Here is a 27,618-nt window from a genome sequence, read left to right as displayed (position 1 = left end):
AGTGAGAGTGCAATTGTAAGTTTTCCCTAGAATGTCGTCCTCTCAGTTAATAACAATTTTATGTGGTCAAGAATCTGAAATGCTTGGATTTTCTTTAATTTCCGCAATGTCCCATTTTAAATAAGGGTTAATAAAAAAAAAATAAGTAACATTCCTATGAAATATGAAAATAGACCCAACTCAGTTAACATCATTTAAGTCATAGTGGCCTCAAATGCAGCTATTTTTATTGCAATTTTAATAAAAATAGTCCTGGACAATTAATTAACAGTGCAGTATCTCATGGGTCTTTCCTTGTGATATACTGTAATCACTTGAGGTAAAAATCTTAGTCCCCGGGAGTGTATCAACATCATAGCTGTTATTTCTTTTCACACAGAAATGTGGAGTGCAGTTGTCAAGCTCTGCACATTTGAGACTTGAGGTCAATCATTCCTATTAACCGCAAATGTTACCATTCCCTGGCTGGAGAAATACAGGGTCGAGCATGTGTATCCTACGGAAGAGTAGTCATCTGTTTCAGGACAAGTACATAGAATAAAAATTAGCTTAAGTTTTTCCATGTGCACCTGGCATGTCCAATTAAATAAAGAACACCAAAGGAAACATTAAACTCGCATACACCCAAAACCTGGCTCACAACCATGCTTGATATTCTGGAAGTTCTCCTGGAACTGATTGGCAACTTTTTTAATAGGTTAGACACAAGTCCTGGGGGCAACAGGCCTAGTTCATAGGGTATGTCACCACGATGAGGTGGTGGAGCATATGCAAGCATAACTTCTTCAAGTTAGGAGGAAAACCAGTTGCAGTGAAGATGTGGTTGCATGGACTTTGTTAGCAACAGGGTGTATATTTATGATCTCTAGCCAGCCTGCATGTGCTGAAGACTGATCTGCCATGTCAACACCGCTCTGGTTGCCCTTCTAGCTGGAGCAAGTTAGGATACGATCACACTTCTGCTTTGTGGTGTTTTATTCCTCATCTCTGTTTTACTGCAGTGTAACTGTGTGGCTTTTCGTTACGCATTTTAACCAACCAACTATGAAAATACATAATCTCTGTTTCAGTTTGACCATTTGTAAAGAGATGATGGGAAGGTAGCTGTGGTTTTCATGAAACCTATATAATTACTAAAGCTAATTTCCACATGTGTGGCTCTGATAAGCCCAGAAGGCTCTCCAAAGTTGTCTTCTTCTTTAAACCAGGAGATGTCCTCAAAATAAGCCTTTCTGTGGGCACTTCTATACTAGGAGCAAAGGAAATACAAACTGCTGTCAATATGTGCTGCCCAAAGGCTTTGATCATGATGGATTTGATATAAATGGTGATCAAGGCTGTTGTTACAAAGTACTGTCCCACAATGTGTGAGTCTTAGCATGTGCTGCACTTTCAGTGGACCAGTTCTCAAAGCCTTCCAGTAAGCAGTGAGTGGAAAATACAAATGTGTACTTATATTTACCAATGTCAGTAAAAAGAATATTTTTAATGAGAAAAAGATGGTGTCTTTACTTCAAGTGGAATTTAAAATCTCATATTAGCTGTTAGCTATATGCTTTATTTTGTTGGCCTTTTAATAGACGTGTTTTATGGAGCAGAAGAACGCGTCTGAGAAGATGATCTTGGGGATGTTTTCTCTGCCATGACATAAGAGAGAAGCACACAACTCAGCGTTTTTCTTCTTTAGAAGCTTACATTAATTTATTTTGACAGCATTTCCAACCCATATAGTAGCTTAGGACTATCTGTTTGTGTTACCTTCCTATTTTAGACAAGCAGTGCTTTGCATGAGACTGTTAATTTGGCAAAGGGCATGAGTTCACATTTGTTTTTCATAGACTGATAGATTTAAAGGCCAGAAGAGACTATTATGATCATCTAGTCTGACCTCCCACTTCAATCAGGGCACAAGACTCATGCAATCATTACTGCAACAAGATCATGACTTCAGTGTGAGCTAGAGAGCAGCTTAAAAAAAGACATCCAGTCCTGAGTTGCCTTCCTCTAATTTTTAACATTGATTTTTCCAACATCAGACTCCAGTCCCAGGATCATATCATTTTATAGACATACAGAGTCAAAATGAAACATCATCCTCAGCTGTCCTTTTCAATTACATGTCTGTGATTTCATCTACTTGGATTTAGCACAAGATTATAGAAATATTTATGTTGTATAGTTGTCAGACCATGCTAAATGGTCAGTAAGCATTATTTTCCCTTTATCTGGATTTTGAAAAAACAGTTTCAAAGCATGCACGGAATGTCAGGATGTTGGGCTAGATCTGCATTGGTAAGTCAGGAAGCATTCATCCTGGCTTTTGCTTTTTGAGAGCAGTTTGCATCCACTGAGTTAACATGCATGAAGCCTGTTCACAGAGCAAACACATAGCAACTATTGTCCTTTAAAAACAAAACTCTGCATTTCTAAGCTCAGTTTTTAATAGACAGATAACAATGAAAATTGGCAAGTGACAAAAAATATAAAGAAAGGCAGGTGCAAATGTTTAAGAAGTTGTGATTTACCTAGAACATTTCCAAAAATACAGTTGTAATTTGGTTCATGTAAGAGAATGGCAGTAGAAGATTAAGTGGGAGGTAGGAAGATACATTGAATAAGCTTATTCTGCCACTCATTTTCACATGTACTCATAATAATGTGAGAGCCCACCTTCTTCAGACTTAAACCTGACTACAATTCACTATGCCAGGAATTCTCGTCTACAGAACTGGATCAAATTTTCAAGACAACTAGACCTCCAAATCTGGCATTGAAGTTTTACACAAACTGGGAATTTTCAGGTGTGGATGTGAAATGAGATGGTGACACTTTGGGAAGTCTGTAGACCAGTGTCCTGGTTTGGGCTGGAATAGAGTTCATGTTCATTTTTGGTAGCTGGAGGAGTGCTGATGGCACACTGAGATTTAAGAGGCTCTCCAGCTCCCTGTGTCCGGCCCGTGTGCAGGCACGCAAGGAGTAGGGAGGGAGCACAGCTGGAGCACCGGGCCCGGCTTGGCCAATATTCCATGTCATGTGGTGTTATGCTCGCAATATAAAGGCAGGGTGGGCGGGAAGGGGTGCGCTCAACTCTGGGATCGCTGCCACGGTGTCCTTGTGCTTTGGGATCACTAGTCAGGAGCAGGTGGGGTGTCAGATGGCGGGTGGTGAGCATTTGCATTGTACATTACCCGTTTATACTGTCACCGTATTATTTTATTACTCTTATTAAACTCTTTTTATCTCAACCCGCGAGTGTCCCTTTGCCCCTCTGATTCCCTCCCCATTCCCAAGTAGGGGAGGGTGGGTGAGCAGCTGCATGGTGTTTGGCTGCCAACCAGGCTCAAACCATGACAACCAACTTCTGCTTTTGAAATGTAAGTGTCTTTCAGGCCCTTTCTGGCTCACGCTATACAGAGCAGAGAAAGAGGGTAGGGCTTGAAATCTGCTTCTGTTACCTGCTATCATGTGGTAGCCAAACTGGTACCATGGTCCGTACTGGAATAGAATAGAATAGGGGAAAGAACTATAGGAAGATACTGCCAGGAGAAGGTCCAGGTAAACATACTACAAGAATTGATCAAGTTTTATGACCTTGAAAACTTTCAAGGCGGGACAGTTTTAGAAGCTGCCATTCAGTACTCACCTAGTGAAACTGGAAAGGTTGACATTTGTTTCAGAAAGCATCTTCCAGGTTCTTGCTATCTTGTAAAGTATTAATATAAACTGATGTTCTTTAACAAAAGTTTAACAAAATTCTGATAATTCTTGACTTTAAAAGACCCCGATCTGTTTCATACCAAACTGAATGGAAACAAAATTCCAGGCTTTCCAGTTTGAACATGACACAATTCGAGGAGCATAGGAATGCATTAACTCTAGTTTTTCATAAGGCAACTCACTTCTTTAGTAGTTATCCTCCATTTTCATGGTTGAGAAATACAGAGGACATCAAGAGACCAGTATGAAAACATAATAATATATATGGCTTCACATTTATATTCACTGGATAGGAAACTTATTCTAAAATGTTGGTTTTTATCCAGGATCTGAAAATATCCTGGATATAATAATTTATATATGATCTATGGGTTAAAAAAAATCTGTTTGAGAGAAAAATACTTACTCTTCATCTACTAATGGCCTTAGTTGAAGACACTTTCAGGTTATTTCAAATCACCAGTGTTCCATAACAGCTTTGAGAACATTTGTTTTTCATAGTATGTGTAAGTCCCAACTGTTAGCATTTATTATGTCCAATAATACATTTTAAATTAGGCAATCTCAATCAAGAACATACATTTTTCATTTTAGACCTTTTAGTATAAAATATTAGAACATGTACAAAATAAATATATGAGCAATAAGGTACATAAATACCATTTCAAGAGTATTTGTACATTTGGATCCCCTTAACAAACTATTTTTTAAAGACAAAGGTTATCTGATACTGTAACTCTATATGGTATTTTGACTTTGCATGTGAGTCTCAGCTCTACAAAGGCACATCTGACAGCACAGCAAACATGCTTTTGTAATTAAATGATTGTTCACAGTACAGCTTATAGAAATATAAGATACATTTCAAACTGTTCAGTAAAGAATGCCTGTTCTTGTTACTCTTTGTTTTAATAGGCTATAAAATAAATGCAGTCTAGAAGGTATTTTTACGGCCAGAACTTGTGATACATGATATGCATGGCTGTGCTGGGAAGAAAATGCCAAAATTATGTACTGCAAACACCCATCACACTTCTCGGAAGGGTTATATACATAAACCCATCAAAATCCTGTGCTATCTTTAATGGAGCAGGACTGACTGCTCCTCCGGTGTTTACAGCATCAACCCTGGTAAATGCCAAAGTATGTATGGTTCAGCAATGAAATACTGCCAGCTTCGTTTGTTTGTAGCTGTGTGCAAGAAGGATTAAGGAGGCTGCACGGCTGCAGAAAGGGCAAGGAATTAAGTGTTTTAAACCAGCATGAAATGGACGGGGAGTAACAGCACCAGAAAACAAACAAACAAAACCGCACACATACTAAATGAATGCACAGGGTGGGGAAGGATGAGAGGAGTCAGGTGAGTTAATGGTAGCTGAAGGCACTTAAGTGATGGAATAGATACATCAGGGGAAAAGTAGTATCATGAAGAAAAGAACTCCATTAATAAAAGATGAGGAGGCACGAAATTAATGAGAGCTCTGCAGAGACACTACAGCCCTTGGGAGAGAAGCACAGGACCCAGTTCTGGTATTCTTGTTCAGTACTTCCAAGATACTGGGGACTGCTCAGAGGACAAAGTACAATTAAAAGGCAGGGGCTGTCAGGCTGTTGGGAATACTAAGCAAGGGACTAGTCTCACACACTTCTACAGGTGAATAACTATGAGAAACAGCTTGTCATGGTAGCAGTCCTGAGGTTTTTTGAAACAGAATATATTCCCCTGAAGTTACTGAAAAAAAAAAAATGAATGTTTACGGTCAGGCCTCTTTCTAATGGTTTGCTTCTGTTTTTTTCTTCTTCCTTTTATGTACTTAAATTGTACTTACAGGTATTTTTTTATCTCTGTGGAAACTTTGCATTTTATGCCAAAAAAGGATTTTTTCATGCCCATGTGCTTCCAGAAGATGGAATTTCATGTAAAACAGCAGCTACCTTGGGATGCATAGTGAAAAGTGAGGAGCTGGTAGCTGCGAGTTCCGCGGTGCACAGCAGGGTCCTGGTCCCGAGTCAGCCAGACCAGGGAGCAGGTCACAGCCATCACAGACCTCCTCCTCCTCCTGGGTTTGGATTTCCTTCCTGTGGATACAGAGGGGAGAAGGGAGGCTGAAACATTTGTTACTAGATCTCAATCTCACGTGTAATTGCACAGTGGCCAGGATGCAGCCTCAGATCTGGAAGCCGGAAAGCACTCCGATCTCCCACAGTTGCAGATATTTATTGCAGCCATAATCAGTTGATAAACACAGACACAAGCCACAAGTTCTCTCTTAAGAACAGTTAGTGAAGGCACAATTTGTGAGTAGATTTTTCATTCTTATGCGTAGAAAATATGTTTTTCTTCAGGATTATTTATTTTAAAATATAACTCTACTGAACTAGGGAATTAAATCAGTTAGATCAATCCCCTCCCAGCACTGAGAATCCCAAGAAGAAAGTGCTGACCGATCTACTGTGTCCTTCCAAGTAAAGTCCCAAAGGGACACTTGCTCGGAGACCTCAGTTAGCAGCAGGCTTTTAAATTCAGATGTTAGACTGACATCAGGAAATAGGAGTCAAAAAGTGTTCTCAGCCAAAATAGATCACTTATTTTGGTGAAACATTTTTAGCTTCCCTGATCTTCTCCTTACTCCTTATTTTTTGCCCCTGACAAAGACTGATTGCTTAATCTAGTTTTTAGTACATCATGAGAAACTCTATTTTCTGGAACTCACTCTTGAACTTTTCTGATCTCTTGCCTTGCCATACTTGATGCATAGACAAAACATCTAATGGAGCATATAAAAATGAGTCTCATGTTCATGTCTGTGTAATTACAAAATTCAGATCCTGAAAATATATCCATTTTTCAACTGTTCACCTAAACATTAAATTCCTCAAAATGTTAATGTATTATTTTCTTTCTTTTTGACAGCAAAATTTGGAGAGTAACCTCACCAACCTTATTAAGAGGAATACTGAACTGGAAACTCTTTTGGCGAAACTCATTCAGACCTGTCAACATGTAGAAGTGAGTACTGTCCTTCATTTAAAATATTTATAAACTTATTTACATTCACTTCTAGCATTTAGGAAGCAAAGTTAAAAAACAAAACAAAACAAAATGACAACAAGAAAAAACCAACCAACCAAACAAAATAAATAAACCAACCAAACAAACAAAAACAAAAAACCAAAACAGCCAAGCAGCGCAGAACTTGATTAAAATAGTGGTAAAGTGATTTGGAGCTTTTCCACCTATAAATGGTAATCTCAATACAATACCTCCTTTATATTCCTTCCTGTGCCCTTTGAATTATGATATGTTTGTATGGCCCCCATCACTGTACCTGAGCTATATATGAGCACATCGCTCACTATCTGTAAGATATTTATCTTTTTGGGTCCTCTGTGAGGTAGAGTAATATTAACAGGTGGAACACACAGATACACAACAATATTTAGGTCTCTATCGGCCACTGATTTTTTTTTTTTCATCAGAATCAAGTATCTAAATACATATGTGCACTCAAAAGTCATACATGAAATATATTTCTCTTCAGAAGAAGAAAGAAGCTTACAGGTGTTTGTGTTGCCTCAGTTACACATTCCACTTCAAGTATCACAGAAAATCTTTAGCAGGGAGGAATCTGAATCTGTATTTCCCCAAAATCTGGGGGATTTTTTAGTTGGCCTCATGGGGGCTGCTGCGCTATATTGAAATTAAAATAATCACAGACTAATTCAGCCATGAGATCTGACACAGTAAGAGATAAGAGTCCAAAATAGATTATTTTTTAGCAAAACTTTTCTTTTTAGTTTTTGCCACACTGTAAGATCTTTTCAGTTCCTTATAGTACAGACAGATCAGCAAAGCCAAAACCACTATGAAGAAAAAGCTTCCATATCATAAAAAACTTGCAGAAGACAACATGAATTTATGCTTTCTGCCAGTAAATATTATACAAATATCCCTGTGGCATCAAAACTTTATCACCAGTGCTTTCCTCATTGTGAGTGTCAGCCATGAGTCCCAGGTGACACGCCAGATACAAAACATTTTTACTTCTCATCCAGGTAAATTGCGGCTCAGAAACACTGGAAGACTCAGAAAGGCTCGACATTGTGGGGTGCATGTGCTGGTTGACAAATAGATGGAATTCATTGAGATGCACCAGGTTCACCATTTGCAGTGCTATCAGTTTTCATAAAATTTAAATTCAGTTTAAATTGGCATGGGAAGAATAATGGGGTAAAAATCAGAGGAGCTGGCACAATGTAATTACCGCTGATTTAGAGTGGAACAAGCTTTAGACCTCAGTCACAGAGAAAAGGTATCTTCATCTGAACAGCTAATTACTAATCAGATTATCAGGGAAAACTTACTTTCCCTGTGAAAAACGGTGGGGTTTTTGTTTGCATTACAAGGTTGTCTGTTGACAGGCTTCTGCATAGGATCATTTCACTTCTGACTGCATTGCAATTCCTGCAGCAGCCTCATTTATTCAGAGAAAGGTGCCCTGTATGTTCCTAGCAGGCAGGAGCATTAAATAATAATAGTGCTGTGTAGAAGATGTATTCCTCTTTGATTATGGTTGTCTATATATGTGAAAGACAGCCAGCTTTCTTCACCAGTGTTACCTGAGGAATAGCCCTGGGGAATTTGAGAGAGGAAGGTAGCCTTAACCTAGAGCTTCTGAAACATGGATCTAATTTAAGAGAAAGTTTGCTGTGACATAAACTGCTGTAACGCAGCCATCTGCCAGCTCTGCAGAAAGGCATTTAGTTTTTAGAGAAGCCTCTGTTTTGTCCTTATAAAGTCCCATGGAAGTTCTCCATAGGAATTCTTCTTTTCTGTCTTTTTCAGACTAAAATTCAGTGACCTAATTAAGCCCAAGAGCAACTTTTGCTTCTGAATAGATTCAAAGTCACATCTTGAACATTTGGAATCTGCTGAAGTACATTGTTGACTGTGGTAATTGCATGTGCTGTAGAAAAAAAGGGAAAAAAAAATCCACCCAAAATCCCCAAAGCAAATGAAACCATAACAAACCAAAACACAAAAAAAAAAAAAAAAAAAAAAAAAACAGAAACGCTCCCACCCCCAAAACCCAAGGCTGTTCTTCCAAAGAGATCATCATCTTATCCATTTTTCTACCTGCTCCACCTCTGCAGAGCCTCATTGACTTCATGGGGCTCAGCAAGACCATGAAAGTCTATCCACAGTATCAGACATGAGGTGAATGTTTTGAGTTCTTTGTATAGGCAGCAATAACGTCAGGCAGAATAACTGTAATATCAGCTGGAACGACTCTAGTAGGTAATGAGAGACAGGGACAAGACACATTTTATTCCTCTGTATATAAAACTCGGAGCAAACCCCATGAAGCAGATGGGCTCAGGACGCTTCTTCATTGGTGGCCTGTGTCCAAGATGGGCTAGATCTGGAAAATTTAAAAGCGTTTCTCTGTCTCCTCTGAAATTCTGCAATATATTACCAACTCTGAGGTTTAGTATTACAAAAAATCCAACTTGTTCAACTGGTAACAGATGCGCTACTGTCCCTGGAGTCCCATTTTAGAAAATTTCTCTGTAGACATAAAGCAATAGCAGCAAAGTTGTTAATTAATTCCTACCACGTTTTATTCATCAAATTAGTCTAATTAGCATTTAAATTAGCTAAATATTAAGAAATGAGCCTCAGTCAAAACCCTGGACCTAGGGTGCGCTGGAAATGGGGCAAATGGGGATGTGGAAGTAAACTTAAAGCTATCTCTATTTCTCAGAGCTCTGTGAAAACTTCAGATATGATGTGAGTATCTCCAATGTTAGAGAAGCTGAGGCTTAGATAGGTTTTTAAAAAGTCAGTATGTTCTCTTTCTTTGTGCTTCTTCATGAGAGAAATTCATCCCAAACCAGGAACCTGAATGAAGGAAACAGTATATGGTTTGTAACATTAATGTTACAAATTTAAAATTACAAAGTATTAGGAAAAGAAAAGCTGAAGTTTCCAATGACTGTATTAGTGTTGCCATACAAACTCGCTCAAAGGTTGAAACCAAACAGGTAGTTAATTCTATAGGAAATGTTTTCTTCTAAATTTTTTCATACAAAATATTACAGATAATGATGTAATATGTATTGTATACAATTTGTTTTTAACAACATAGGTAGTACACCTTAAAAACTCCCGGTACATACTTTGATACTCCTTACCTAATTTTAAATCATTTTAATAATGTTATTTTAATGTTGATTCAGATTTTGGGGGGTTTAAAAACAATTGAAAAAAAAGAAAAAAAAAAAATAAGCTTTAGGTTTGACACGTAATTTGAATTTTGAAAAACAAGGGAGGAAAATAAATTGTTATTCCGTGTGTTAAAGTTACAAGTTTTATTAAGGGTTATTTAAAGTTAAAAAAAAAAAAAAAAAAAAAAAAGCTAATTAAAATTTACTTGTAGAAATACTAACATTTTTAAAAAGCCTTTGTCATGTCATAAACCAAAAAATTCAATATTACATGAAAAATAAAAAAAGAATGTCTTTTGATATGGAGCAGAAGCTGATGTTTCTGAAAATGAACAACAAACAGCCCCTGTGTCTTTTGAATAAATGAATCCTCACCAGCCAAACCAAATGTTGTCGCAGAGCCACTGTTTCTCATCAACCAAGTGAGCTGTTAATGGCTTCACAGCAACCAGCTGATTAATTATCTCCCCATACATCTTTCCGGAACATCAGGCAATTGTAACTTCATCGATAGCAAATACCAAATCCCAGTCTCTCTGTGTTTCAAAAGTAATCTTTATTCCCTTCTGAAGGAGTTATTTTCAGTTTTCGCTCACATGAGCAGGCAAGGACTGGTCGAGGATGTTCGTTATCTGGAAACTGGACAGCTTCCAGCCACCGGGGAGGGGAGATCTGGGGCTGCCTTTCATCACAGCAACGGAGACATAAATCTTGCCTATTTTTAGATAGAGTTTATCAATTTATGACAGGATTTATCCTGATCTTAGGAGATTTGAGAAGTCCACTTCCAGTCTTCCATTCCTGTGGGTGGTTCTGGGCGTATCAGCAGGAAAAAATTGTGAATAAATCAAGCCAAATTTGTACTCTTTACTGCTTCAAGTATGGAAGAGATATTATTAAGTATTTTATAATAATAATAATAATTTGAATATCTGAATGTCTGGTTTCATGTCTAATATAAAAGTATAGTCTGTGCTAATACTGAGTTTATGGTAATGCTTAATTTTAAAAATCCCATTTTCTCTAAGGGAACCGCACCCTGAAGAGTGTATGCTTGAGTCTATAACACTTCTTTCTGTCCCAAATACTTGTTTCATTAGGAGCACCCTGGCACACTGGTGTTATTCATCTTTCAGACACATCCCTGCCATGTTTTTTGTTTTACACTCATTTTCCCATCTGTCCACTTTCCCTTCCTCTGTGATCCTGTCTGTCATTTCTTGGTTTTTCAGAAACCCCAAAGGCTGTTAATCACAAAAGTTTTGTTTTCCTTCCTTGGAGATGCTGGCAGGTCTACAACCTCATGCCTTTGGCCAGGCGGCTTGCCTCGGAGCACCCCCTCGCTCGGGGCAGCCCACTGGGTCGGCCCTGGTGAGCCCCCTCAGCTCCTCACTCTGTTTGGGGAAGGCGGCTGTGGCTGCCCACACAGGGACAGCAGGCTTGGCTGCATAAAATGATAAACTGATTCACAGGATAAAATATAGTTTTCTCCACAAACTGAGAAAAGGGAATAGAAACGGCTACTAATCTGAAATGCGTTTACTTGTAGTCCTCATTCACAGCATGCACGTATCTCATCGTGTCTGTAAAAAACTTTGTTAAAAGCATTAAAAACTGCCCTGGAGAATTTTATCTTCAAATTCTGTGGACATTCACCCAACAAGAGAGACCTCTGGCATGTGTCCAAATCAGCATGTGGCTCTTAAAAGTCCATAAAAACTCCTGTGCATGTCAGGAAACCAGCTACTTAGTTCTGGAGGTATTATAAGGGGAGGATGTTGGAGGGAAAAGGAAGTAATGTAAATATTTATGCTTTGGCAGACATTAACAGTCTAGGTACAAGCCCTCTACCTCAGCTGAGGGAGAAGAGGCTCTAGCTGGATCCAGTCCCACTGGGACTGGAAACAAGGCTGCAGTAATTCGCTCGTAACAAATGTGTTACACACATTGCTCGTGTGAATATCTGAAAATTCCTGTAGGGGCCTTGGAAAAATCTTCCAAAAACACCGTTGTAAAATTGGGATTGACAGGCCTAGGATATGGCCGTATGGGTTATTCCCAGGGTGATGGCATCCCCGTGGCCATACCAGCCCGCTGCCAGGTGTCCCGTCCCCTCGCCGCGTGCTGGGGGGGGTGTCAGCACGGCGGTGCCCCGGGGTGGCCTTGGGCACACCTCCCCAACCTGCCCCCCTGCACACCCCAGCACGGCCACCCTCCCCTGCACACCCACCACCTGCAAGGCTATGGGGGCCGCATCCTGCTCGCCTGCCCTGCACCTCTTCCAGCTGGACACAGCCCTGGGTTTAGCCACTTCTCGGGTGAATGACGGAAGGATTTAATGCTGTAAGGGCTTAGGTTGTCCCCTTGGTTTTAGTGTCACAGGTTTCTCTGCCTGAAAAAGTGCTGTGTCACATCAAATTTGCTTTTTTTGTCATGGTTTCCAAGGCACATTGCTTCTCTGAATGTGTGAGGCTTCTGCAAACATCTTCTAGATGATGAGATTAAGTGGCACAAGACACAAATTTAAGCATGAGCCTCTTTTGCCAGCTACTTTTTTCTAAGCAATTTGAATTTTGTTTCTGGACTTTTTTCTCATCTCTTCTAGGAAATATATGATTAAACGTCTGTTATGTAGTCAATACCACGAAGCTTCTCTCATCTATTAGGCAGAAACATAATCTGAACTCAGCTGGAGGAAAAATTGGAGCAATTATCTAGGGGGGAGGGGAAAGGAAATAGGTTTTGCTTGTAGACATCTTTATAACATCTGTATCTCAGTCTTTCTGTTTGGTTTGTTTTGTTTTCAATTCACCAAGCGTCATAGGAAGCAAATTCTGGACACTACTGCAAAATCTGTATAAAGAAGGGAAGGCATTTTCCTCTAACTGTGTAACCCTCAAACTGCTGCATCCTTTGCTTTCTGTTTGTAATGGAAATGCTTAGTTTCTAGCACACTTGTAAAGATCTTCTGCAGGCTAAATCTCAGAATAAAGTTCTCAGTCAAAAATTGTATTGAAAGACCTTTTATTTCACTGGCACAGATACTGAACACCCACCCATAGCAGACACGTTTTAAATCACTGTAACAACAGTAGCGCAAAAGTGATGAAGAGAAGCTGGCAGCACCTGGAAAATCCTGCCATTGCCTTTTTTTTTTTTTTGGGGGGGGGGGGAGGTGTGGGGTGTGATCAAAAAGAAATGATCCAAAATGGAAAATTCTAAATAATGAAAATTCAAGTTTCTGCTAAGACTAAGAAGCTACAACATAGCTTCTTCAAATTTTGTGACAAAATGTTTCCATCAGTTTTTATATAAGATACATATAGCATTTATGTTACTTGAGGGACAGCAAAATCAAAACTTGGCTGTCTGTGTGATTCCCTGAGGACACTCAAACAATAAAGAAGCTTTGTCTGTGACAATAAAGAAGTGAATACACTGTTTTCACTTTCATGGTACTCACTACTTGAGATTTGGGACAATTTCAGTCAAATCCCAATTAAACTGAGAAGTTCCCAGTAGGAAAATTTAGGTGGAAAGCCTGTATATAAATCCTGGTGTCTGAATGGCGGCAAATGGCCTTTGTAGTCATGCAAAGGTGACCACTAGTAGTTTGGAACATGGAATCTACTTTGCTTGGGTTTTTTTTAGATAGTAGTGAAGGGGCAATGGGTTAAGCAAGTGTTTTCCATCACTGAGACATATGTGGGGCAGACAATTTGGAAACTAGCTCCACTGAAAGTTGCTTTTTCTTCTGCCTCAGTATCTTCCATTTTTGTGAAGATGCTTGTTCAGCAGCTAAATTTATTTGCTATATTTAAATGCTAGAAGTAATTGACTTTTTTTGATTTGTGAAATAGACAGGAAAATATGACTTGAAGGAAATCAGGAGTTCTTACTCTCAATAAGAGACTAATTAGCAAACTTCATGATGTGCATAAAACCCTAAGGAGGAATTTGCAGCATTTTTATCCAAGACAGTTTCTAATGAAGGAGGGTACAAGAGACACTTTCTCTATTAACATTATTTAGATTAAATATATGGCATGATCTACTTTTGATTTCTAATTAATTTAGTTCTAAATTTAATTCCACTCTCATAAAAGCTGATTTCATTCAATGAAAATCTCAGGTCGGATTTAGTCAGAGTCTTAATGTTATATAGTATTAGAGAAAAGAGAAACTTCAGAAATAAAAACTGACAAAACATGTTACATGGCATATGGCAATATGGAATATTCACTCAAGGATGTCCTAAATTGCATGCCTAGAAGCCCTAAACTACTAGTCAAATATTATTTGCTTAAAGAATTATTTAATTGCCTTCACAAATTACTAATCAAATTACTAATTAAATGTATAATTGGTCCTATATATATAGAACATATACAGCACTTATTCATACATTTTATGTACAGATTAGGCATGTGCTGGAATATGCTATTGCACCTACAAGCCTCCAGAAGTTTTGTAACTTCTGGAAATTGGAGTCATAATTATGATAACAGGTCACTCGGATTGTATATAAACTAATAACAGTGTTGCTGTTGCCTGTTAAGGCGGCCAGTTCTCATTCACTCCATCTCTCCCTCTGTCTCACATCCATACACATCTATATGTTCATATTCTTGTTAGACTGATATTCCTGAAAAACTTTGTCCTTAGACTAGAAAATGGGGTTTAGTTCACTGTTAATCACTGGTTAACTAATGCAGCAGGTAATATTTTGTGCCTGTCATCAGAGAATATAATGTGTCAGTCAAAATGTTGTTACTTTTTTGGAACCCTCTGTCTTTGACACGTTTACCTCTGTGGGAACAAAATACTCCTGAGTTCGTTCCTCTTTTTTTTTGCCTAATGTAAATAGCTAAACAGCAATTAGAGCAGCAAGGAAGCCAATGGCATTGGTCCTCTAGCAAGTATGTTGAACACTGGGTTAAAGATATGGATCCTAGATGAGAGCTTTAAGTACTGACCTGTTGGTTACAAGGACACTGGCTTAATCTTCATCAAAGGACGGGCATTCCTTTGAACTTTAGTGATTACTTAATTGTTTTTGTTTTTCTACCCTAAACGAAACACACTAAGTGGAAGATTTTGCTCGACGTGAAACAAAGGCTTAATGTCAGCAGGAAAGACAAAGTAAAAACAATAAATAAGTAAACATTATTCAATTCTAAATATATTTTAATTATTTAGGATCAAAGAAAGGGCTAGCATAAAGAACAAAAATAATGACTGAAAATAAATTATTAATATGACCCTTTTATTGCATCTTAAAAAGCAACATCTCTCTTAGGACTTAGTTTCACAAACAACTTAATGTGATCTTAAGCCTCATTGTTGCCGAAGGTCTCCCCACCTCTGCTTCTGCTCTCCCTGTTGTTTCTCTACCCGCTTCCCATGTGTTTGTGCAACATGCACATCAGCCAGGTGAGCTCAGCCCAGCCATTTCCGCAGGTGGCTGCACCAGCTTCTGCGGATGGAAGGAAAATGGGGAATACCTTTTTTCTTTTTGGCAGTATTGATCCCACAGCAGTTTAACCCACTTGTGAGACTGTGGTTTGTCTCTCAATAAATGTCTTTTTTCTGGTGTGCTTTCATATCCTGAGAAATGTCATCTGTAGTTCCAACATGATGCTGCATTTGTTTTTTTTATAAAAACAGTATTTGGTTCATTGAAGCAAGCCTAGTTGATGGGCTTTATAGCTGTCAGCATAAGCATCTCTGGAGTAGCTCTTTATAAGAACTTTCCAGATCATCTGAGTTTAAGATTTTTTAATGTTTTTAATGGAATTCTTATAAAAACAATTTGTTTTCCATTAAACTTCTGGTTTTGTTCTGTGATTAGATTGCAAATGTCACTAGAGGACTGCTAGTTATCTTGCTGGTTAGTTTCTCAACAATGTGCTTCAAAGCACAATGGGACAAAAACTTTAAAATAATATTTTAATAAGTAACATGAGTATTTCAAACTTCTAAAAAGGTTTACTTTTAGTCAGGATTGGGGCAGATAGTCTTATCAGCCTGACCCAAAGTGGTTTAGCTATCCTGGCCTGATCGATTCTTCATTCACAAAATTCCTAGGTAGCCAGAGTAAGTTGTATTTTTGCACTGACCTTTGTTTAACCTGCTCTGAGACTGTCTCTAAACACAGGTCTTCTGGTTAGAGATAGATGTGGAATGCAAACAAAAACAAAGCCTCTGGCACACTTGAAATGGGAGATGACCATTCCTTTTCCTCTTGAGTCAATTCAGGATAAAGGAGTTGTAGATGATCCATTCACATGGCAAGCTGATTAATATCACATATTTCCAAAGGCACAGTTTGTCATAATAGATAAAATCAGTTTTATGCTTAGACTAGATAAAGTCTGAAAAAGCTTTATTCCAAGAGTTGCTTTTGCTCTACAGAAGACTAAATTGAATAACCCATAATATCAAACAGGGATATGAAATGAAAGTTTGTAACCATGACTCTCATTCATCCATAAAATGAAAGGGAAGAAATGTTTTCATAACTGCGCATTAATAATTGTCCTTTGTTTTTCCATTAAATAAATGAAACATGGATGATATTAAAATATGGTTTCGACGTATTGTGTCTATATGAAGAAAAGGTATTCACTTTACAACACGGAGTAATTAAAAAATAAATAGGCCTCTCTTTAGATGAACATAATCCTTTAATTCATCTAGAGACTCTAATCCAAGAAAGTATGTTCCACATCTACATGACAATGAAGAAAGTTTTCCTAGAGTAAACAAGTACCAGCCATTACATGTCACCATTTCAGAATTTTTTTTCCTCAATTTCTGGGTTTGATGTAAAAAGGAATTCAGGCACAAAATCTAGAGAGAAATATGTGGCAAAGATGTTACAGTTAAGTGGAATCACTGAAATTTGCTTTTCTGATTTTTTGTTTAGTTGTCAGTATACAGTCATTCTATAACCATCTACTCAAACCCATAAAGAAAAGATGACACCTCTTCTTTACCTGTCTGGCCAGAATTGCAAGGAAATTATTTTTTTGAGACACTGAGACCATTTTTTAAATAGTAAAGCTGAAACTCAAATTATTACCTCACTTTCCAAAGATCAGACTCTTTCTACAACCTACTTTCTTACATTTTGCATAACCAGTGGAGGGCTAGTGAATAAAAATTACTCTGGCTTTGGTGAAATTATGCTAGATGGTGTAGTCTTAAAAGATCATGCCACCTCTAATTTAGGGTATCTTATTTTGCTTGTCATTTAAAGATTATTTGCCAAAAAGATACACATGCACTTCCACTTGCGGACAAAATTGCCTCGCCCATAAGCAATCGCAGAGGAAGAGTTTTGCTCCTGCAAGGAGATTTCTGCTGAGACACTAAAAAATCCTTTGACTCCAGTATATCAGTTGAGTAAGTTTTCATGGGTATGAATCTAGCCCTCTGACACTCTGTTTGCCTTTGAATTAAACAGAGAAGCTCCCCTGTAACCTTGAACCTCTAGCCATGTTGTAGTTCTGTGATTTCCCAAACATCTGCTGGGGACTTTGAAACCACCACATTCATTTTCTTATGACCTAAACTGCAATTTAACTCAAGTCTCTGAAGATGAAAGCCAAGGAAGCCTCTGCAGAGAGCAGAACATTTTCCAAAGCAGTTCTCAGCTTGTGCAGCAGGGAACAGCTGGCCTGCTCTCCCCTTCGGGTTGGGAGGGCTTCTTGTTTCCAGCTCCCTGTCAGACATCTAAGGAACCCCCATTTTTCTTTTTTTTTTCTACACCCACTCCCTGAGGCAAAGGCCATCAATCTGTATCCATCTGTCTGGAAAACCTGGAAAGAACCCCGATTTTTTTTTTTTTTTCTTTTTTTTTTTTCCAGTAAACTGTGTGTTTGAGGTCTTCAGATATTACAGAAATAAGAAGAAATTCCCCATAAAAGCAGCAGGACTAGAATCAGTCCTTGCTTGCTTGTTTGTTGTAGAAAATGCAATGATTTTTGCTAAGTCATAACAAGGCCTCCTACTCAGTTTTAAAGCTGTTTTGTGGCATGAAAGAGAATTTTATGAAAATGTTACCAACAAAATACAAAGCTTTAGGTTCAAAGTAGCTCTGGACATGGATTTTTAAGGAATTTGATGATGCCAAAATTACCCATCAGTGAAATTTTCTACAGAAAGATGTTCTCGAATCTAGCATAAACTTAGGCAATAGATATCTCAGATTAAGGAGTCAACATTCATCTGGGATGGAGGAAGACCAGATTTAAGCTACTCTCTGAATGATTCAGAGCCTCCTACAACCAAAGTGAGCAACACGGTCTCCAGACTTTTCTAATGCAACTCTCAGTCTCTTTTAATGAACTCCTTGGAAAGACGGCTTGTTTTTAATGTGGAAAAATACAGAACGTAAAACCTCAAGTATTTTCACCAGACAGAACTTGCATTCCTTGGCCAGCCCCAGCTGGAAGTTATTGTCAAGGTTGCTGTTCATCAAAGGTCTCAAGCAGAAGGCAGAGCCTTATTCTGGTATTTCTGTAGCACCTGTACAGCGGAGCCCTGCTCCATGCCTGTGGCTCTTTGGTCTGACATATGATTCCTCAGAAATATACAAGTAAATAATTTTCAGTGGTAATCTCACAAATAGTCCCTTTAGGGCCACAGCTAATATGGTGCACTTAAAGTTAGGCATGTGCTCAATTATAAAGTTATTACTGAATCAGAGGCCTTGTAGGCTGAAAATTTGATTAAGGAGTATTCCAACTTGAAAAGAACCCCTACATTAAATGGGGGGGGGGGGGGGGGGGGGGGTGTTGTACAAAGCTCAGACATATCAAATAATTTTGGAATGTTCTTTTCACTTTTAATAAGCTTAAGCAATTTATAAAGTTGGAAATGTCTTCAAATGCAATTTATAAAAGAGTATACTTTCCATAATTCAAAGAAAAAGAGAAGTCTTCAGTCCGTGCATAAGAAATCCAAAGGTTTTTTCCAAGCATTTTGGTTTTCTTAGTCTATAGTTTTTTAAGCTAAGGTTTAATTAATACATTATTACTCAAACCAGCCAGAGCACTAAATGAAACAACGTTGACTTAACCTTCCTATAACTCTCTGTTTCATGACAGTTACCCCAAAGATTAATTAGATCTGCTCAACAAAACAAATTTGTCATGTAAGTGGTGATAGAAGTAACACGTTGAGTGGAAGCTACTCAAAAATCCTGTGAAGTGTTACCGTAATTAAGTGCCAAAGTCAGCTTTGGCATGAGCCGAGCTCAGTATCGACACAGAAGGAGTTGTGCCCATGTGCAGTGGATGTGATCGTTGCCCCTGACTGAGCCCATTTGAGATTTTACACTCTTTGGTGGAATTTCGGTCCACTCATGAAACTGGAGTCGGGGCTGGAGAAACTGGTGCAATGGACAGCTCATTGAAAACAGCTCTGCAGAGTTTCATGCCAAAATACAGTGCATGACGGGAGAGTGTGGTGCAGCTGGGGTGGTGGGATGATGAGAAGAGGGGGAATAGGAGGGACGGTGTTGGTTAACTAGTTCTTCTAGGCTCCCTGAGTGGTCAGTGGAGAGCCACTGGCACTTCCAGAGGCTTTGGGTGAGTGGCTTCATGGTCTGTCTCTCCTCATGGACCGTGGGGGGAAGCCAGGCAGAGCAAAGAGCTAACATAAGGAGATAAACAGGCACCTAAAACTGCAGGGTGGAAGTATTTTCTACATCTTCACCTACTGCATACTGATCTCCATACAGATCTCCCCAGCACTTCAGTACCATCTGACCCCTTCCAGAAACAAATATATTTTCTCTTTATAATCCTGAAATCTTAATAATTAAGCCTGTAAAAAATGCAGTCAAAATTTAATTTTATGAAGGTTTGAGAAGGATAATCCAAAACCTTCATGAAAGCAGGGCTTTGTAAATAAGTGCCCTCTTTGCCTGGAGGTCATGATGTATTTCATGTAAGAAGGTTATTTGTAAAATTGGCCCTGGTCCAAGTTTAGATATATCAGCATTTGCTTAATCTTAAAGAGCTCCTCAATGTGCTTACAGGTAAATGCATGTTTAAACACATTGTTAGAAGAAAAAAAAGAAGGCTGAGGCAGACCAAGGGGCTCGTTGGACTGAGAAATAACCAACGGGTGAAATGTAGTTACTTGTCACCTGGAACTGTGCCCTGTTGTTGTTCACCACTAGCTCTTACTAGCCCAATGGAAAAGGTGACGTGGCTCTAGGAGCAATTGGCCAGGGCTGAAGGTTGCTTTACGCTCTCAGCAAAGTGTGTATGGAAACACAGCTCTGAAATCACTCCTTTAAATTTTTCTTTATTCTATATATGATTAGAACTTTCTGCCTTTTTCTCTGATTCTTTACACATACGTGTAAGCTATACACAATTCTGCTGATGGGGAAGTACATTTTTCTTGTACAGAATGCTGACTTTTTACTGAAAAAATCAGTCTCCTCTAGAAACAAAACATTTTCAGCTGAGAACCAAAGCTTTTCTAGTATAACTTTCCTTATTTTTTGACATGAGTCAACATTTTCCATAGAAAGCTAATATTCTTTGTGAGGTTTTCTTGCATTAAAAACAGTTTCACTGGGTCTCATATTTATACTGTAGAAAATTACATGAGCACAGCTATTATCTTCTATCTATCTGATTCACTGCTGAGGCAAAATGGTAATAATAAAGACAGTCAATAGGCAATATTTGGAAATGTCACTTGAATCTAAAGTGTTAAATTCAGCAAATCAAACATTAAGAATCAATATGAAAGTAATCAAGATGAAATAGAGAACATATTGTGCCACTGTATGACTCCATAGTTTGTTTGCACCTCAAGTACTTATTACAGTTCTGTTCCCCATATCAAAAAGGAGATGATAGACCTGGCAAAGTTTCAGAGAAGAAAACCAATGATGATTGAAAGTATGGTATGGTTTTCATACAAGAAAAAACTGAATCATTGTACAAGGAAAAACTAAATCACGTAAGGCTCTTCAATGTAGAAAATAAGTCCTGCTAGAGGACAAAATAGGGATGTATAAAAGCACAAGCAGCACAGAGACTGTGCACAGGTATCAGTAGTTCACTGTCCTTTCCAGTAAAAGAACTCGGGATCATTAAATGCAGCTGGAAGGAAACAGGTTCAAATCCCTCTAAAGGAGTCAGTTGTTCACTCGACTGTGAGTTAAGCTGTGGTGCTCATTGCTGTAGGATGATGGGGATACTTAACGTTTGTAGGGGTTGCAGGAGAGACTAAATAAATCCACAGGTGATAACTCTTCTCAGGATTAGTAACGATGTAAACTTGTGCCTGGCTGAAGAAGACAGCTGCAAATGGTTAGAGGATGAAAAAATACTCATGGGAATCATCATACATGTTGGGACTTCTCACTAGCAGCAGTGAGAGACAGGTCACTGCCCCTAGACGGACTGTATGATCCAGTACTTGTGCTCTTACATGCATTAGTATTCACTGCAGTCCTATATACAGCTTGAAACTATGATGTTAAGCACGTCCTGAAGAGCCTTCGCTTTTCGCTGATGTCTGCTATAACTGACATCACTCAGTATTCACAAGACCAGGCTTTTCTCACTTGAGTTGAAAATACCTGATGAGTATGTATTATTTGCAAGTCCTGCCTCCTACAAAGAAGACATTCACACTCATTGCAGTATTTCACAAAATCCAAGGCAGGGAAAACAAAATAACACATAGATTATACACAGTAAGGAACAAAAAATGCCAAGCCCAACATTTTATAAATTACAGCTTTTGAGTTAGAAAAAGGGAAAGGAAAATGTCAAAAAAGGTTTCACTAATCATAATGGTTTGCTTTGTAGGTAAATGCATCCCGCCAAGAAACCAAGCTGTTGGAAGAATGTGACCAGCTCATTGAAATAATCCAGCAAAGACGACAAATAATCGGAACCAAAATCAAGGAAGGAAAGGTAAAAGGTTTTCTTCTTTAAATCAGAAGTAGGTCAACACTGTTTCCTCAGGCTTACAGATTTTTGACATCATGTACTATTAATAAGAATTTGTAACAATCCTTATGTAGTCCTGGGCTACTGCTACTTTCATGTAAAGAGGAATGAAATATATCAAAATTAGTGTACTAGACCTTAACAGTTCACTTGGCGTTTCTTATTGCTACATGTGATTATGATTTTTAAGGATAAACACAAAAAATATGTCACCACCAATAAATGATAATAAAATGATGACTAATTAATGATTCCTTCAATCTGTTATATGTCTGACAGTGCTTCCCCCAAAATTTTCACTTCCACTAAGTGTCACAATATTTGGTATTGTGGCTGGCAATTACCTACATGAATATTTTAGTCTAGATAGTTTTATTATTTATTAAAATACTGTTACATGAAGAATTTGTTTCAATCATTGAAATTCTTGAGAATATGAAGTCTAATTTATTTACAAAAATAATAATCAAAAGCATGCAGGAAATAAAATGAAGTGTGCATTTCTAATTACTGAAGGACAATGATTATTAGCAACAAACATACTGAGCAGGAAAAATCTCAGATATTCAAGTGTCAACACATTTTGCCAGCTACCTTTTAACTCAGAAAGACATTAGAGTTGAATTTAACGTTCTTTGTTTCTAGGTACATGGTGTTTACTCTTTAACTGCTAAACTAAGTAAGTTGAATATAAACTCTTCTTGTGTGGGAAAAAACTGAGGGAAGGAATAAAGTTAAGAGCAGGTTAAATGGTTCATGCGGCTGTCAAGATATTCCAATTAACTTGAAATAAAAAGCCTGTAGGCAAGGGCTGACTTAAACATGTTTGAAACCACAGGTCCTGTACGTTGTGTGACAGAACCTGAACTTCCTCATGCTGTTAACAAAATATAATTTCCCTCAACATGGAAAAGATGGCCTTCTGCATTATTGTTTCAACTCTTTTTCTCTATGCAGTGTGACCAGCTGTGCTTCCAATGAAGTAGAAAAGTTTCCATTCATTTGGATTTGTGATATAGACACAAGTTTCTTTTAAAAAATCTATTGCTTGTGAAGATGTATTCCAATGTACATTAGAGCATGGAAGTTTTATAATACAATTTACTCCAAATTTATTTGAATATAGCCAATATCAGAATCTGTCCCCATTCTTTGCTCTACTTTGTTCAACCAAAAGTAATACCACTGGAGATCCACTAAAGATCTGTAATGCTTTGCCCCAAATGTTGTATATGTTGAAATATTTCAGGGATTCAAGAGACCCATGTGAAAAGCCATAGGAAATTCTACCAAATGTACCTTCTTTTAAGAGGTCCTGTGGCTAAGAGTCTTTCTGGAAGGTGGGTCATGGCAAGTTTGTCTATAGTTATGGCTACAGAGCTGGAAACACTCAGGTCTAAAATTCTAGCTGTGGTTGCAAGGCTGCAGATTCAGACATGAATCTAACAATGTGGTGCAGCTCCATCCTTAATCTCACCTATCACCCAAAACCTATAAAATCCCACAGAGCATGTAACAAAAAAAAGCCCTTGAATATCAAACAGATAAAATAATTTTAGTGCAGACATCATTCCTGCCATTTAGGAGGGGGTGGGGAGTGGGTGAGATGATACTCCCAGTTAAAATTTATGATCAGTTTTCTTTTTGAGGAAGATATAAAAAGCAATCAATCAAACAAAAAAACCTAGTACATATGTAGATCTCACAAATCATGGCATGCCTTCTGACTGCTAAAAGCTCACAAGGTAACATTTATTTAAGTTAATTTTTTATTTAGTTAATTAATAAGTAAATAAAGAAATGAGCTACTTAATACTGCAGTGAAACTTTCCCTGGTTAGACTGGTGTAGACCAAATTGTAATCCCTGCAAATTCACAGTTAGAGAAAACATTATGGCATTAGTTCATCCTAGAAGCTGATCAGATCATTAACATTATCAAAATCTTTACGCTTTTCCAGCATTTTCCTCTTTTATTATTTCTGACTTTAGAAAAAGAATATCAGTGGTACAGGACACTAATCATTTGGCCAGTATTTTCTTTTTGAAATTTTTCCAAGAGATTTATTTTCCTACTGGTTTCTGTTGTCATAGGTGCACCAAGATACCTGTATCTCCGCCCTAACTGCTGAGATTGGGAACATTATCTTGATTATAAATTTGGATATTTCTGCTAATCCGCTTGGTTGTTAGTTTCCTCATTTTGCACGTAACTGGGTCTTAATGTCTTTCTAAACTCCAGAATTACTTAATTTCCTTCCCATTTCTTACTCCTGGTTGAACTATGATCCTGATGTGATAACAATGGGAAGGACTTCCAGACCTTTCAGGAACTAGTTTTATTAGCCAACATTGTCTTTAAATGGAGGATTGACTGTGCCCCTCCCTAACCTTTCAGCTAATGATTTCAGTCACATCTACTGTGTTTATCTCTAGCACATATGTTTGCAGTAATAATAATCAGCTCTCCAGCACTACTGTGCTTTTGTCCAGTTAAAAATACCCAACAAGAAAACACCCTGTTTGACTAAAAGCACGTAATGAAAAGGGCAGGTGTGTATTGTTAGTAGACTGAACAGCCTTTTTCCATCAAATTTTATTTTCAGATTATTTTTTATGAAACTCACCTCAGTAATGGGAAATATCAGTCAATCTGTAAGCTGTCTTTAACGCAGATCTCATCCCTTCAGGGAAGCTGTTATCTAAACAACTCTTAGTTATCATGTAAGCAGAAAGTACCAGGAAATGACGTTTCTTCTGTTGGAAAATAGGCCAGCTGTGCTTGTTTTGGCTCTACATTGTTGTTTTCCATGTGGAAAATACTGAGGTAGAAAAGCCGTGCCTGTCCCCTTATTAAAAATGTTACGTGGCTAGATGGGGCTAACCATCAAGCTAGTGTGAAAGAAGTTCTTGTCAGCAAAGTCATTTATCTTAACTCCCCCTCTGCGTTCCAGCTTTGCCTCAGAAGTGTAAATGCAATCATGATTTGTGACCTTAGAGATGTGACTGCTTTTTTATGTTTCCACTCAAGGTGGTAAGGTTGAGAAAACTGGCCCAGCAGATTGCGAACTGCAAACAGTGCATTGAGCGCTCGACATCCCTCATCTCTCAGGCTGAACAGTCGCTGAAGGAGAACGATCATGCTCGCTTTCTTCAAACTGCTAAAAATATCACTGAGAGGTAAAGAAGTTGTTCCTCTTGCAAAAACCTTAATTTAAGGCAGATGGGTTGTCACAGTCTCCATATTGTCTTATCCCACCAGGGATGTACTCAAAGCGGGGTGGTTAATTGACACATTCCCCCAAAACACTACTGAATTTCAGCAGTATTTTGTGATGAAAAAATGTTCTGTTGGAATTATCAGCTGTTTATCCATCAGTCAGAGAAACAAAAAAACCAGGAGAATGTATCTGGACAATGAACAAGAAAGCTATTAAAAAGTATGCTCACTTATGCAGCTATATTTTTAGTTATGAGTTCACATTATATCTTCACATTGTCCATCCAAATTTCACCTAATTCAAAACATTAAATTCCTTGGTCTTCTTATCTTTTTTTTTTTTTTTAGTCTGTCACTTTACTCTGAAGTGCTGAAAGCAGATTCTCTGAACATCAAGATTCACCAAAGCTATTTAATCATTTATACATGAGCCAGAAACACTGCGCTGCTCATTACAGGCTCAGAGAATTGAAAATCTATTGAGCAAGGCAAGGCAAAGCAAAGGAAGGCAAGGCAAGACAGTGGATTACATTTGATCTGTCAGATGCAGACCCTAGTTTGTATTCTGTCACCGAGCTACATCATAGCACTACTTTCTCCCAGCTGAAGCTGATAGTAAAACCATCCATGACTATCATGAGAAAAAAAAAAAAGGGGAAAAAAAAGGCAGCCCTGTGAAGGACTTGGGGGTACTAGTGGATGGAAAACTGAAATATGAGCTGGCAGTGTGTGCTCGCAGCCCAGAAAGCCAACTGTATCCTGGGCTGCATCAAGGCAAGCATGGCCAGCAGGTCAGGGGAGGTGATTCTGCCCCTCTGCTCTGCTCTGGTGAGACTCCACTTGGAATTCTGTGTACATATCTGGGGCCCCCAACATAAAAAGGACTCAAGTGGGCCTGGAGGAGGGCCACAAAGATGACAAGGGAGCTGGAGTCCCTCCCTTATGAGGACAGACTGAGAGAGTTGGGGTTGTTCAGCCTGGAGAAGAGAAGGCTCCAGGGAGACCTTATAGCGGCCTGCCAGTACTTAAAGGGGAGCCTAAAAGAAAGATGGGGAGGGATTCTTTATCAGGGAATGTAGTGATAGGATGAGTGATAATGATTTTAAACTGACAGAGGGTAGGCTTAGATTAGATCTAAGGAAGAAGTTATTTGCTGTGCGGGGGGGTGAGGCACTGGCCCAGGTTTCCCAGAGCAGCTGTGGGTGCCCCCTCCCTGGAAGGGTTCAAGGCCAGGTTGGACGGGGCTGGGAGCACCCTGGGCTGGGGGAAGGGGGCCCTGCCCGGGGCAGGGGGGGTTGGAACACGATGATCTTTAAGGTCCCTTCCAACCCAAACCATTCTATGATTCTGTGAAAAGATGAAGGTGAGGACCTGGACTTTCTTCAGTATTTGCTGGAACAGTAGGGCAAAAGCCTGTGGAGACCACAGCTTTTTAACTGACTACCAGAGAATATTCAGAGAAGCTCTGTTTTCACCTCATAAACATGAACAGTTGCATCATAAAGACAGTCACAGGAGAGGCACTCGGAGAGCAGAAACGAGACCAGCTGACATATGTACCAAATCAAATCTAATTCTTGACTATCACAGATTGCTGTCTGTAATGAGATGGCTGTGAATGCCCTGAAAATCAGAGAATCATTTCAAGCAGCGAATAAAACTGAGGGGAAAAAAACACCAAGTGCTTGCAGACAAGTTGCAAGTGGAAAAAGAGACTAAATCTGATTAATAAATTATTCCGCACAAGTAACTCTCTTAGTTCTCATGTGGTGAGCAATATTTTGTTTGCTTCTAGACTGCTCATGTAACAGTCTCACCAGGGCCCTGAGCTCCAGTGGTTAAAACAGTCTCCTGAAATTATGCTCAATGCATTTTTTCATGTATATATCTCAAAATAATTGCAAAATAATATTCTCTGTTGTAAGCACAACAGGTAACTATGTTTAGCAAAGACATTACACATACTACAATGATTTAGGTCATGCAGTATTTTCAGTGGGTGAAATGCATTTATTCTAGAAAAACCCTTTCCAACCAAGTACAGTGTCAGAGCAGGCAGAAGTACAAGAGGAAATTCAATCCTCTGAACTTAATATGATGACATGGTATCTGAAACTGTGAACTGCTGAGCTCCCTGAAGACGGACTTTAAACATTTACTCACCGTGCACTCTTTGCATAGCCCTAAACAACATTCCAAAAGGGCCTGGTGATATGGTCTTCTTCACAATGAATATGTGCTTTACAGAGGTATTCAGAGAAGCTCTTAATCTCAGATACCTACTTGCTGTTTTATTACCAAGGCCTTTGTTAATTTTGTAGAGGTGTGTATCAGTCTGACTTTGTCCTAACACAGGCCCTACAAGAAATGCATGTCTTTATTTCCTACTAGATGTAAAAACACCATAGTACAACTGCAGGTGAACTACTCAGGGTAGGAGGGAAGGGAGATTAAAAAAAAAAAA

The 27,618-nt window shown here is 38.6% G+C and overlaps 1 protein-coding gene across 3 annotated transcripts in view; it reads left to right on the top strand.

Annotated features, from left to right (window-relative positions):
- MID1 (midline 1) overlaps window positions 1–27,618 on the top strand; it is a 260,084-nt gene that overhangs the window by 206,324 nt on the left and 26,142 nt on the right. For all 3 annotated transcript variants that reach the window (XM_032986940.2, XM_032986938.2, XM_032986939.2), the window contains exons 3-5: window positions 6,632–6,727; window positions 21,792–21,899; window positions 24,966–25,114. In XM_032986940.2, coding sequence (XP_032842831.1) covers window positions 6,632–6,727; window positions 21,792–21,899; window positions 24,966–25,114 — 353 coding nt within the window. The remainder of the gene's footprint in view (window positions 1–6,631; window positions 6,728–21,791; window positions 21,900–24,965; window positions 25,115–27,618) is intronic.

The sequence above is a fragment of the Tyto alba genome, unplaced genomic scaffold (assembly GCF_018691265.1).
Source record: "Tyto alba isolate M040663 unplaced genomic scaffold, T.alba_DEE_v4.0 Super-Scaffold_14, whole genome shotgun sequence".
Lineage (NCBI taxonomy): Eukaryota > Metazoa > Chordata > Aves > Strigiformes > Tytonidae > Tyto > Tyto alba.
The sequence above is the reverse complement of the archived record's forward strand: the minus strand, read 5'-3'. Positions and strand labels throughout refer to the sequence as shown.